The 13,077-nt window shown below is 42.3% G+C and overlaps 1 protein-coding gene across 1 annotated transcript; it reads right to left on the bottom strand.

Moving 5' to 3' along the window:
* Window positions 1–711: 711 nt before the first annotated feature.
* Window positions 712–11,354, bottom strand: mrps22 (mitochondrial ribosomal protein S22). Its single transcript, XM_034097467.1, has 8 exons — window positions 11,207–11,354; window positions 9,557–9,714; window positions 9,199–9,363; window positions 8,042–8,185; window positions 5,912–5,995; window positions 3,645–3,790; window positions 2,742–2,850; window positions 712–1,042 (listed from the first exon to the last, which is right to left on the bottom strand). The coding sequence occupies exons 1-8, from the start codon at window positions 11,331–11,333 to the stop codon at window positions 950–952; spliced, it is 1,026 nt and encodes a 341-aa protein (XP_033953358.1). The 5' UTR covers window positions 11,334–11,354; the 3' UTR covers window positions 712–949.
* Window positions 11,355–13,077: the final 1,723 nt, after the last annotated feature.

The raw sequence follows: 13,077 nt of genomic DNA, 5'->3' as shown, positions 1-13,077 counted from the left end.
ATATCCAAAACATGTTTTTTGAGGAATAGATGGAATATGAAATGATAAAAATGTTACTACAAAGATACTTCAAGAAAACCACCTCACCGGGTCCAAAAAGACCCACTTATTAGGGTTAAGGGGAAATATTATGCTTGTTGGGGTTTCCCCTTTCCTGTTCCTTCTATTGGCTAGTGCAGTGCTTCTCAAAGTGTGGTCCGTGAGCGCCCTCTAGTGGTCTGTGAGTATATTGGTAAAATGCCACATTTGAAATAAATAAATTAATTTAAGTTTTCCGCACTCTCGCGCGAATATCTCCGCAATGGAGCGAGCTTAAGTTTCACTTTCGATTGCATCATATAGCCCAGCGCAACACCTTGATCACACATGTTGCCACTTCTTTGTACCAGTTTCAGGCGATTTGTAATCTGTTCTAGATAAACGATGTGTTTTGGGATATTTGTGGAGTTAGGTGGTCCGCGAGTGTTTTTGTATTGGTTAAGTGGTCCTTGGTATGAAACGGTTTGAGAAACACTGGGCTAGTGCTACAACACATCTCTAAGCGGTTGACCAATCACAACAGAGCCAGCCAGCTGACCAATCAGAGCAGACTGGCCTCTGGTTTCAGACAGAGGGTGAAAAGAGGTGCTGCAGCACAGGCAGTATGAGAACATTAAAGCATGGAGACATGTCCCAGTAGAGACACTGATATGAACCTGAGAATAATAGAACTACTTAGTACAAAGATCTTTATTTACATCATTTTGACTTCACACAAAGACAATCACAGAAACATTTCCATGTATAAATGACTAACTGCATCTTCATCAGTTTCAAAGCTAATTCTTTCAGTCAAGGATCACATACTCCTGTTTGACATACGAGATGCAAGTTTCAGTGTATCCCTCTGGTCATGGTACCATTCGTCATGAGGATGAATTTGTATATTTCTATCCATCTCGTGGTCCAGTCAGGCGCTGGCGCTCTTGGCAGCCATCTGTTCATGAGCCTGCAGGGCCAGCTCGATGTAGCCCGACCTCTGAGACTCCTTCTGGGCATAAATCTGCAAGCACAAGGGTCAGAGGTCAGCGAGAGAGGAGAGAAAGCTCAGGCCAATTACTTTGAGCTTGTGCCTTAAGTGTAACAGTAAGAAGTCTAGCCAACGAGTCTGTTCATTAAAAGATGAAGAGAGTTTTGCAGCAATTCCTCTCTGAATAAACGACTAACTTTGTATAAAGCAGCGGCTCCCCCCCCCCTCTAGTGGGCCGCCGCCAAAGAATGTGTGGAAACATTTTCATTATTAAGATTCATTTTAACCTAATTTCCTTTCTCTTTCTTGATCCTCCTTAGCAACGGTCATTACAGTCCTTAGCAACGGTCATTACAGTCCTTGACAGCGGTCTGTTCTACTGGATTAACAACGTGTCACATGTTCTGAATCGACTAATCAGAACTGGTATGGTTAAATGTGGGCTGCACATTTTTTTTAGATTCTTAAGTGGGCTCTGAGTTGAAAAAGGTTGGGATCGGCTGCAATAAAGTTTAAAGCTATTCTTGAGTGTTAAACCCTCCCCCCCCCCCTTTAAAATCACATTGATAATTCATATAGTGGCAGACTAAAATGAACGGTCAAGCGTGACTAAAGGAGAGGCGGTGCCGTGACAGCGACTGTAGCGGACGTGTCTCCTGCTGCTAACGCTTCACATTAAATGGCTGTCATTCCCAATGTCCCCCCCCACCCCCCTCCCCTCTGCTTCAAGGCAGAGGGGCCGTGAGCGCTAATACGAGCTGATGTGTCCGGGGGTTGGCCCCGCAGTTCCCACGCCGGAGACGAACCCAAACCCTCTCACGGAGGAAACCTAAGATGAGACGGCCTTCACCCGACCTCTCGGAGCTGCACTGACTCCTGATTTACTCAGACGATCCTGAGGGACACGACTTATGTGACCCGAGTCAGTTCTGGATCAAGTGGCAACACGTAACCTGCACATATTAAAGTGAACACTCAAATCCAGCACCAGACACTTGGTTTGTGACGCTGCTATGGACAGTCTATCAAAGATAGTGACTACATCAACACAGGCGCACTATGTGGCAAGATGACTAAGCCTTATATTGGCTACTTAGCGAGAATCCACTCAGTGAGCAACAGATACCAAGGATGCTGGCTGATGAAGAAGACAAAGTAAGCTAGGTAGCCAATATAAGGCTTAGTCATCTAGCCAAATAGTGAGCCCGCATTTATCTGTACTGCTAAGCCTTATATGGGCTACCTAGCTTACTTCGTCTCCTTCATCAGCCAGCATCCTTGGTATCTGTTGTTCGCTGAGTTGATTCCCCCCCCCCATCCATCTTGATGTTTCTTGGCATCTCGTATGACCATTTATTTACGAGTTACTAAAATGTATAGTTGCCAAAAGGGAGCCTTTTGTAAAGTGTTCAACACATTAATGAGTTACTACCGTTTCTAATAAGGCTTAGAGAACAGATAAATGTGGGCTCACTATTTGGCAAGCAACCGGTCACAGTCGCCCTGTTTCTCTCATGTCTTATAAAAGCTTATTAATGATTTATAAAGTGTTGACAACCTAATTAATAAATGAATTACAAACTATTCGTAAACCCTTTATATATTTTTACATATATATTTTGTTGTATTGGGGATTGTGGGAAACAGTACTTCGATCTCTCCGTCTGTACACACAAACTGAAAGATTGACAATAAAGTTGACTTTGACTAAACCAGGCTCCGTTGTTCTCACCTTCAGCAGCTCGGCGCCGGCGGCCGTCTGGCTGGAAGCTTCCTGCGCTGACTCGCTGTGAGGGTGGACCATGTGGAACAGAGACACCAGGTTCACGGCATCCTGGAGCCTGGAAGGACACACACACACACACACACACACACACACACACACACACACACACACACACACACACACACACACACACACACACACACACACACACACACACACACACACACACACACACACACACACACACACACACACACACACACACACACACACACACACACACACACACACACACACACACACACACACACACACACACACACACACACACACACACACACACACACACACACACACACACACACACACACACACACACACACACACACACACACACACACACACACACACACACACACACACAGGCTACAGATCTTTGCCAGCATGTACAGAAGCTGGCGTGACGACGGTTAACCGCTTTCATCTCCTTCAGTCTTGCTGGAATGAGTCTTAAAACCCAAATATAATTCAGCATGTTGCCACTTGAGCAAGTTAGCCCTTGGGATGCTTACTTACGAAGTTGGCCTTGCCTTGAGTAAACATTTTATTAAAGGATTTAAACCATGAATAAATATAATGTAGCAAAATCTTTTTTGAACCACATTATATTTACCAAATAACCCGCATTATTGGGCAAACTTCTCAAAAGAAAACACATGTATCCCATTCTTTTATTTTCCATTTAGTAGAATCATGTTGTGAAATAATTTGTAATACTTTGATATAAAACCACAAAAACATTTGAGGTGATATCGCCCACCCTTTTTTAGTTACCTCGTACCAACATATTCCAGCCGGAGCATTCTTTGCAGAAACTCTGATATCTGTAATTAAGACATTCCAACTCACTGCTCTCTCTTCAGCATGTGCACGATGAGCGCGTCCACCCGGCGAGCGTGCAGCAGGAACCAGGTCAGGCCCCCGAAGTGCCGGGTGGAACGCAGCAGATCGTATTTGCCGTGCTTATCCAGGTCCTCGTAGGTGGCAGAGTGGACCTACACAAGAGGAATATATCAAATCAAACGTCTTATTTATAAGGCCCTATAGGCGCGTTCCCACCGGAGTGCTTTTCCCGTTTGGTTCCTGGGATTTTGCTTTCACACCAAAAAGAGAACTTTTACCCCCTTTTCAGTCCCTGCTAGAGGAGGTGCTATCCTGGGGAGAAAAAGTTCCAACTTCTGATTTGCCGTAAAACTCTGAAAAGTTTTGTGAAGCCGCCATTGCATTTGCTGGCATTAGCATTATTAGCATTAGCCCCGCGCACCAACGGAGAGAGAATAACTTATGGCAACACAAAAAAAAACATTGGAGCGGTGGAGTGATGAGGAGGCCGGGGACTTTGGGCGTGAAGTTGTTTGCGGCCTGCCAGTAAACCCAAAGCAGAAGAAGAAGAAGTGACGTCAGCGGCTTCATTTGCCTAATCCTCCCCCAGGGAACTTATTCCGGTGTGAACGCGATCTGAACTTTAGTTTCATGGGGGAACTAAGTGCTGGGAACTGAGGCCCCAGCCACACGAGGACGAAAACGGTTAAACGCATAGGATTAACGCAAACGCAAACAAGCTTCCGTCCACACGCAATATTCACCGGATAGTGTCTGCCCACAGGAGACCGCTCCGTTTAGCTCCAACCGCTGGAGAAGCTGCAGTACATATGCCGAGCCTGTAGGTGGCGCTGTAACTTCCTCCACAAAAGCAGCGAAGAAGCATGGTTGTCATGGTTGCCCTTCTGTTTATTCTCCGCGGTGGGGGCCGAGGGAACCGGGCAGAGTTTTTCGCCAGTCAACGTGTATTAAAGTTTAAATCTTCCGGACAAAATGATAAAAGTGCCGGTCAAAGGTCTTCTTTGTTATTTATTGAGCTTTAAAACAAATGAATAACGACTCTATATAATATAATAATAAAATACACGGAGCCTCTCTTTTTCCTCCTTCTCTTCGGACAGCGTCAGTGTCTGTCTCATGCAGCAGCTGATCCAGTAATGAGTGACCCGGCCGACAGTAAAAATAAACATATTTATAACTAGTTTAGGGAGTTTGAGAGGTAATTAAAATAGCTAAGGGTGCTGATCTGACTTGAAGTGTGTGTTTTGCTGATGGAGGATCTGATGTAGATGTTGCACAAACAACTGTAGCATGGTCAATAGCGTCCGGAGCACGATAGCAACTCTGCGATCCGCCATTGTTGTTGTTGTTGGTGGCGAAACACTTCAGCAATGGCGCGGGGTAAGCGGAGGTGAGCAGAAGAGGTGGGGAGAGGCGGGGCTATTGCGCAATCACTATCAGTGATCTGAAAATGTTCGGATAGGGCGCACACACGGAGCCGTTGGACCCCCCAGAGCGTTGCGTATGCCTTTCTATCCACCTTGGGACCCGTTATCGTTTCCTCAGTCGTTTAGTGCCGTATTCGGTCGTCCCCGTGTGGCCGAACGGTCTATATGACACTAAACAGTAACGCAAACGACCGTTTTTGTCCTCGTGTGGCTGGGGCCTAAGTGCTGGGAACTAAGTGCTTGGTGTGAAAGCGGCTAAAGTCACAAACTACACTTAAGTCTCAGGCGCTCTACAGCGTGTTCAGCTAACGGCACCTTCTGTCCTGGGACTCTTGCAGGAAGGAAAAACTCACAAGGAAACCCACAATGAAAGAATTCACACTTCAGAACAGCCTCATTCAAAAGAAGCACAATTCAAATGTTATTGTATAAAGCAAAGAAATCTGCCAATGAGGTAAGCCAATTTTGCTTGGCTAGTTTTCTTAAAATGAGCCTACATTTTAATATGGACTAATGCAATATCCAAATTCAAGTATTTGTTAAAAAGCACAATATGTGTCAAAATGCCAACAAATTGCATTTTAGATTTGTAGTCAACATTTTATTTGGTGTCAGACGAATCCCTCAAAGATCATTCCTTCAAATATAATGAATACAATTGCAATATCAGTCAAACATATATTTGATCCAAGTTGGTCAGGCCTACTTATTTCCCTGTGTGTTGTGGATAACACAATGGCTCTCCACATCCAATGTAAAACTACAAGTCCCTTCTTGTTCCAGTTTACACTCTGTATCAAGTGCCCCAAAGAAAACACGGGGCTGACCGTGCACATGTCCTCTCACCCTGATGAAGTCTGAGGAGTCGGGCTCAAATTGGACGAGACACAAGTCCAACACGTCCTCGTGGCGGTCCTGAGAGAACACCATCTGATGGAGAGAGAGAGAGAGAGAGAGAGAGAGAGAGAGGGGGGGAGAGAGACGAACGGGTCAGAGAACGGGGAAATGAAAGCCTCTCACAGTCCTCGCCTGGCACCAGGAGAGACCGATTACGTCTTAATCATTGAGCGTGCACATCAGTGTCACAGTAAGTATGAGGTTTTTGGGGAGTTTCACAAACCTGTATTAGTTCTTATCAAAGTGAGGAGAAAGCTATATCATCTAGTTGTACTACTTAGAAACTTGGTGGTGTTTGTGAATAGAACTTTTTAATAATTGTAATTAATGAACACTGGATCCGACACCTGTAATAAAAAAGTAGACATTTTTCACAGTAGGCCTTTTGACATGTCACTGCCAAGTAAAGCAGGTGTTGCTACTAACTACCAATGACCAGGACTGTATTAATGTTATTAGAACAAACTATTCCGCTATCTCCGACTTTTATTTTTGTACTCTATTTTATATTTTGATTTCTTATTATTATTATTACAATTATTTGTTTATTCTCTCAAAGTGTATCAGTATCCCTTGTTGTGAAGCACTTCGAGATTTGTCTTGGCAGATGAGAAGCGCTATATAAATTAAATATATTATTATTATTATTATTAAACTGTGCTTTTCCCTCTTTGAAACATGCACTGACAACAAAAGACTGAAAATTAAATGTGTAATAGCGCCACAAAATGTTACTTAAATGTGGGTAGGTAAGAATGCGCTTGTGTGGGCTAGAATTTGAAAATACGCAGCAGAAAAAACTTCCTCACAGAGCCCCTCCTCCAACACACATGAACCCGCACATGACCAATGAGGGCACGAGGTAAGTGTGTGCCCAGATGGAAGGCTGACAGGCAGGTAGGCCATCCAGCTACTTTAGCCGGCTCAGATGATTGGTCGTGCTTTTTACAGCGCCACGGCTTCCACAGATGACTTTTCTTTATGTATTTATTGTCAAAGCATTTAATGTATTCATTGCTATCGGGACGTTAAGAGCATTCCATGGAATATAACAAGTGTTTCTGAAATGAATGACCTACCCCACCTTTAACAGGGGTTCTTACACCTTTTCCAAAGTCAAATTCAAGCACTTTTCAAGCATTTTCCAGCTTTTCCAGCATCTTACAGCTGTTGTAAATTACATATTAATATACACATACTCAAATGATTATTTCCCTACCTCACATTAAATCAGATGTTCTTTATGCTATAAACAACCAAATGTGTGTTTCGTGATAGCATTCTACACGAGGATGAAAAATTAAAGAAAAGAAAACTAAGTTTAATATTTCAAAATTAGTGATCTGTACGTAGACTGGGCCTCCCATATAACCTGGCTGAGCCGATATACAACAATCAGCTGAGCCAAATAACTTTTTACTAACTTTTTTTAACCGAACTATTCAGTCAGACAGAAATGTATTCTAAAAGTAAAGCATTTACATTTTCAAGCACCATTCCCAAAATTCAAGCACTTTCCCAACCTTGAAAACACCACGTCAAATTTCAAGCATTTTCAAGGATTTCAAGCACCCGTACGAACCCTGCATTAATGAAGTATTAAATATAAAAAAACAACCCAGTGGCATAAAGGCTGTATGCAACGAGTGTATCCTTGCTGCAAAGCATTTGGAGTTTGCCGGCATCACACATTTCCAGCCCAACTCAGATTCTCCGTCGACTGTTGTTACTTTAATCCTAGTCTGTGTGTCAGCGTGGACGTGTAATCACCGCTCAATGCACTTTAACACGGGGGTATCTCCTCCTGCACTTTGAATGTCGCAGCTGCTATATCGTACTGCCATGTGGTAAATACTCGTGTGTGCTGCTCTTGCCCTTTTGCACATCATGTATTTTGTTTTATGCGAGGGACTGCGGATGGAAATGAGCTCAAAGCTAAATCTGGCACCGTTATGCTGGACACATTTTAATGTTTTAAGTGTTCGTTACATTGTCCCTGCCAAATAAACCATTAAGTGCACTGGAGGAGGCTGGTGGTGATGAGAACAGTGAAGGTAAATAACACTTTGCGATCCTCACCTTGAGGTTCTGCTCCTTGAAGATGAGCGGCGCTGTGAGCTTGCGCCCCTCCTTGGGGAAGTAGACCTGAATGAGCCGGTCTCTCTCCTCCCATGAGGCCTTCCTAAGGACCCCGTTGGGCTCCCGGACAACAACAAACCTCTCCTGGGGGGGGGCAGAGCATGGAGAGTTAATATCGGGATACATTTTAGCAATGACAGTCAATTCACATTCGGATTTCATCACATTTTAATTGTTTTATATTAAAAAAAGGTGAGAAAAGAGAAACTCAATTGTGCATGAAACAAAAAACCCACTTGTGAGCCGTGGGCACATGGGATCAAAGCTAAGAGAGCAGCCGGGCTGATTTGAAATGATATCAAAATAGATATTCCAGGTGGGGGGGGGGGGGGGGGGCTGGTCTTAGGGGTTTTCTGTTTCTGTCTCATCATGTCTTTGCTATCACTGTAATGGTCTTGTTATGTTCGTATCATTATCTTTTTTTTTATAGCACCTGCATTTGTGTGAACAATTGATATTCCAATTAACAAAAGGTTCATGTTTACTCGTTTGGTAATTGCATCTCAATCAACACATTTCTTTGAAGTTATTTGCGCACAGCTTTTTAAACAGGTGCTCCATGTTCACTCTGAACTGTCAGTTCACACTGAAACTGTGACTACAGGAAATCCCTAATCTAATCTCCAGTCACACACAAATATATCTTTAAAAGTTGCACAGCTTCTCCAATTTAAATTCTAACATACTGAACATATTTCATCTCATCCGGCACTTTGAGTCTAAATGCTTTATTATTTCAATTTTATTTGACATTTTACTTTAATTTCTTATGTTTATAAATCTTATTTTATCTATAATTATGGACTTGTGTTAATATATAATTATTTTTTTTAATTTCTATTTTATTCATTCTAAAATAGAACAACTGTATAAAAAAAACATTTCTCCTGGGATTATAAAATATTTCTGATTATTTGTCACATTTTTGTAGCAACCTATTCGTATAGCTATATTACTTGTAAACATTTGTATATAGTGCTATTAAAACACAATCATATTTATTCTGTATTTGCTCCTTTTTCACAACCAGTTGTCTCCTGTGTTTACGAGTACTCCATTATGCACCGGGACAAACCTGACTGATGGTGGTCACCTACCCTGTGAGGGATGCTGAAACTGATGTCTGTGAAGACGTATTTGGCGGTGTCCATGCCCTCCAGGATCTGGTCCTCCGACAGCACGTCGTCGATGGGCTTCCTCTCCGGCAGGACGGGGGGCATCTGCAGCATCTTCTTCGCCTGCTCTTCGGCCAACTCCACTGCCTGGAAACACAAACACAAACGTTTCAGTATTTGTAAACAACCGTGACTGAAAGAATATTGCACCATGTGCTATAGAAAAATAAAAGCCAGTATAAGGGTACATGTTTCGTTTTAAAATACCTGCCATGTGTGGAATAAACAAATACATAAGCACATGTTTGACAGAGGACATTATGGTTTATTTAAAAGGCACCTCCTCCAGTTGCTCGTCAGTCATGAGTTTATATGTTGGCGGCTTCAGCTCCTGTTTGATGGGCCGGAAGACTTTCTCCAGGTCCAGGCCTGTGATCCTGGTCAGGAGGTCCTGCACGGCTGCATCGGTGAACTGGGGCTTCGTGTTGTCTGAGAGGGCTGTGGAGAAAGTTACACAAATCAAGCACTTAATGCAACATATGGGGTGTCAAACTCAAATGGGTTAAAAAATGGGTACTAGTCGAGGACCGGACTGGTTCAATGTTTATTGCAAAACATATTGAAATGAACTTAATGCACATTTTCCCACAGGCCAACAACAGCTTCAAAACAACTATTTCCCTCAGAGAGAAACCAAACATGCCCTGCTGTCGTGAGAGAAAGTGCAGAAGGAAGCATCCATTGAGCTCAGTGTGCTGCTCTGTGATGCTAGCTCAGATACTTGGCATCTCATCTTGGGAGCAAGGTCATCAATGTTTGGGGTCCGGCTCTGAGCGGAGGAGACCCTCAGGATGGAGTGAAGGTGTGCGTGCAATATACCGGCGGGCCAGATCTAATAGTAATTAGAAATTATCCTGCGGGCCGAAATTAAATCCACCACGGGCCTGATTTGGCCCCCGGGCCTTGAGTTTGACATGTGTGGTTTACATAGTTGGCTGTACACCCTGTCCACACTGTTCAGCTCCTTCAGCCATAGGCCTCTTCCATATGGATGGTTAATCAGAAGATTTTCATTTTCATTTCAATACACTTTGCAACAACAATTGTGATGTAAAGTCAACTGTCATGGTTCATTTCTCCAGTTCCTGCCTTCCATACTGGACAAAGACTACAAGACTGTGGGACAGTTTTATCCCGCAGGAAGAACAGCTGAGCTCAGTGCAGTGCCTTCATTACAACATAGCATTGATCTGTTTGCATCCCACACATTTATTTAATTCTACAATAAGCAGTATTTATTCCATTGTGCAGTATTTCATTTTACATTCTGTTCTTGTTCATCTTATTCTATTGACATGTATATACTGTAGACTCCTGCATTTACTTGGTCACTTCCATTATTCTCTGCAACATGTAGCCTATTGTTTTTATTTGACATGTATAGTTGACTTCTTCTGCATTATTCTCTTGCACTATTTCATTTCTACTCTGTTTCTTCTGGCACTATTTTAATGTTTTTTTTTATTGTCATATATATATTTGTGTTGCATTGTTTGAGCACCCTGGGACTTAAAATGTTCATTGCCATGTCTACACTGTACCAACTGTGCATATGCCGATAAGGCCTTTGAAATAATTAAATCATCCTTCGTTGAAATTAACGGTTGTTAACGGTTGTAATGTCATGGTAACGCAATGGACAGCTCGCACATGAACCATTCATACCAGACTTTACTGCAAAGCTATTAACACTACATCAACTAAAGTATTGCCGAATACATAGATATGAATTAATACTTCTTTGAAAATACATTAAAAAACCTTCTACGCGTTAAACCTTTGCCAAACAGAGTAGGCTATCTTAAACTGTCTGATTCGTTAAGCGAGTTTGACACTGGAAATATCGAAGCTAACGAAACACGCCACAAGGTCAGTGTTTTAGTTAAGAAAATAAAGCAAATACAATCGTCTCAGTTACATTAAAACATACCTTTATCTTGTGTTCCACTACAAAGCGTCCTGGCGGTGCATTTGACCAACATTTGCTTGCTTTTTTGGACATTTTTCACCCAGGAGTATCTCCGAAATAAGCACCGTGCTGTACCGAGCGCCGCCATGTTTGTTATTACCTCACTGAGGCGACACGACCTTTCAACTGCAAGACCCCAAGTGCTACTGGGTTATGTAGTCTTTTGTCGTTTGTAGGCTTAGCCCAGACATTTCATTTGTTTATTTTTATTTCCCACGGCCTATCTTGGACCATTTCATCAACAACTGTGTAAAAGACAAAACAGACGGAGAAGAAGTATAACAGGTTTGGGTTTTCGGCGCTGCTGGGCGTTATTTTTGTTTTGTCTTTTTATAAGAAAAGGTCCTTGGATAACATAAGAACATCTCCGTGTGTAGGCATTGAAGTGTAAAGAAAGGTCAAACATAACAAAAAATAACTATAATTAACAACAGAAATACATTAAAATGCATTCTTTATTACCAGGCTATGACAATAAACCTTTGGAATTGAACTTTTATTTATTTATTTATTATAATTCTGTGGTGGTAAATGTTCCTGGACAACAAAAGAAATGCAAACATCAAACAGGCCAAACATAGGAACAAAACAACTCTAACTAACATAGTATAAGCATATTAAAATGCCATTAGAGTATATGCACTTTAAAACAAAAACGTAGAAATTATAATTTTTTCAAATGTGATTTTGATTCGGTAGATATTCCTAAATAATGTTGGTATTTGGAAATCACTACCAAATTAAATAATCATATAATATTATTAAAAAATGTCTAAAAATAAGGTTTTTTAAAAATGCTATTTTCAACACCAGATGGCGCTATGGCACCAAATATCCTGAACATCTGCAACGCCGGCACAAGATGATCACGAACACTGTCAGTGTCAACATAGGACTTTTAGAGGGGGGGATGGAACAAAATCATTTTTTTAAAGTCCTGATAAGATTTATAAAGTAGTAATAATGTGTGTGTCTTTGGTGAGGACAGTAACAGATAATTGTCATACATGTTTAATAAATATCCGAGTCTCACAGCCTCTTTTGTCTATCTCCTTCCTGCCTCCTCTCTGTGTAGCCTACACACATTCCTCACTTGACATTACAGTGTGTTCTTGAATTGGCTGATAACTTTAAAATCTGTCTGGATGATAAGAACGTTGCTAGTCCAAAAACCATGCGATGTCCACAGCAGTAGCAGTTGTGAAGAAGGGAAGGGAGAGATGTTTCACACATTATGTTCACCATAATGAAGACAACATATTCATACGTAGTGTCTCTCCTGGGACACGTCTCCATGCTTTAATGTTCAAAAAGCTCTTTATTTGTCTCATACTGTCTGTGCTGCAGCATCTCTTTTCACCCTCTGTCTGAAACCAGAGCAGTCTGCTCCGATTGGTTAACTGCCCGGATCTGTCATATGGTCAACCACTTAGTGGAGTCCCACGACCAATGTGTTGGAGCGCTAGCCAATAGAAATGCAAGTGTTACCTAGTGATGTCACTATTAGCGTTGGGTTAGGCGTTTCAGGTAGAGTGGAAGAGAAACTCCCTCTGGAGGAAACACAGGGATGTTATCCTTTGCAGACCATTTACATGCACACAAATATTACACACTACAGGAAAGGGGACTCTTGAGTAGTTTTTGGGCAATAAAAACGAATGCTTTCGTGACATTTTAGATCATCATGGAGGGATTATATGATCCCATGACTACACCCTCTCTGCTTCTCTCTCCCTCAACACACATGCACAGAGTACAGTAGTAGACACAAGCCCCCGACATGCCACCGCTCTCCACAGCCGCCACAGCAGCCGCCACAGCACAGCCCCAGA

Source organism: Pseudochaenichthys georgianus, chromosome 13, assembly GCF_902827115.2.
Source record: "Pseudochaenichthys georgianus chromosome 13, fPseGeo1.2, whole genome shotgun sequence".
Lineage (NCBI taxonomy): Eukaryota > Metazoa > Chordata > Actinopteri > Perciformes > Channichthyidae > Pseudochaenichthys > Pseudochaenichthys georgianus.
Note: the sequence above shows the minus strand (reverse complement) of the source record. Positions and strands in the feature narration are given on the sequence as shown.

What these genes read in the sequence shown, in the direction of transcription:
- mrps22 (XM_034097467.1), bottom strand. Translation starts at nt 11,333, where the DNA reads ATGGCGGCGCTCGGTACAGCACGGTGCTTATTTCGGAGATACTCCTGG. An exon ending in CTGACGAGCAACTGGAGGAG is followed by an intron (nt 9,364 to 9,556) that starts GTGCCTTTTAAA and finishes TTGTGTTTCCAG; the next exon opens with GCAGTGGAGTTGGCCGAAGA. An exon ending in CACATGCTGAAGAGAGAGCA is followed by an intron (nt 2,851 to 3,644) that starts GTGAGTTGGAAT and finishes GTGTCCTTCCAG; the next exon opens with GCTCCAGGATGCCGTGAACC.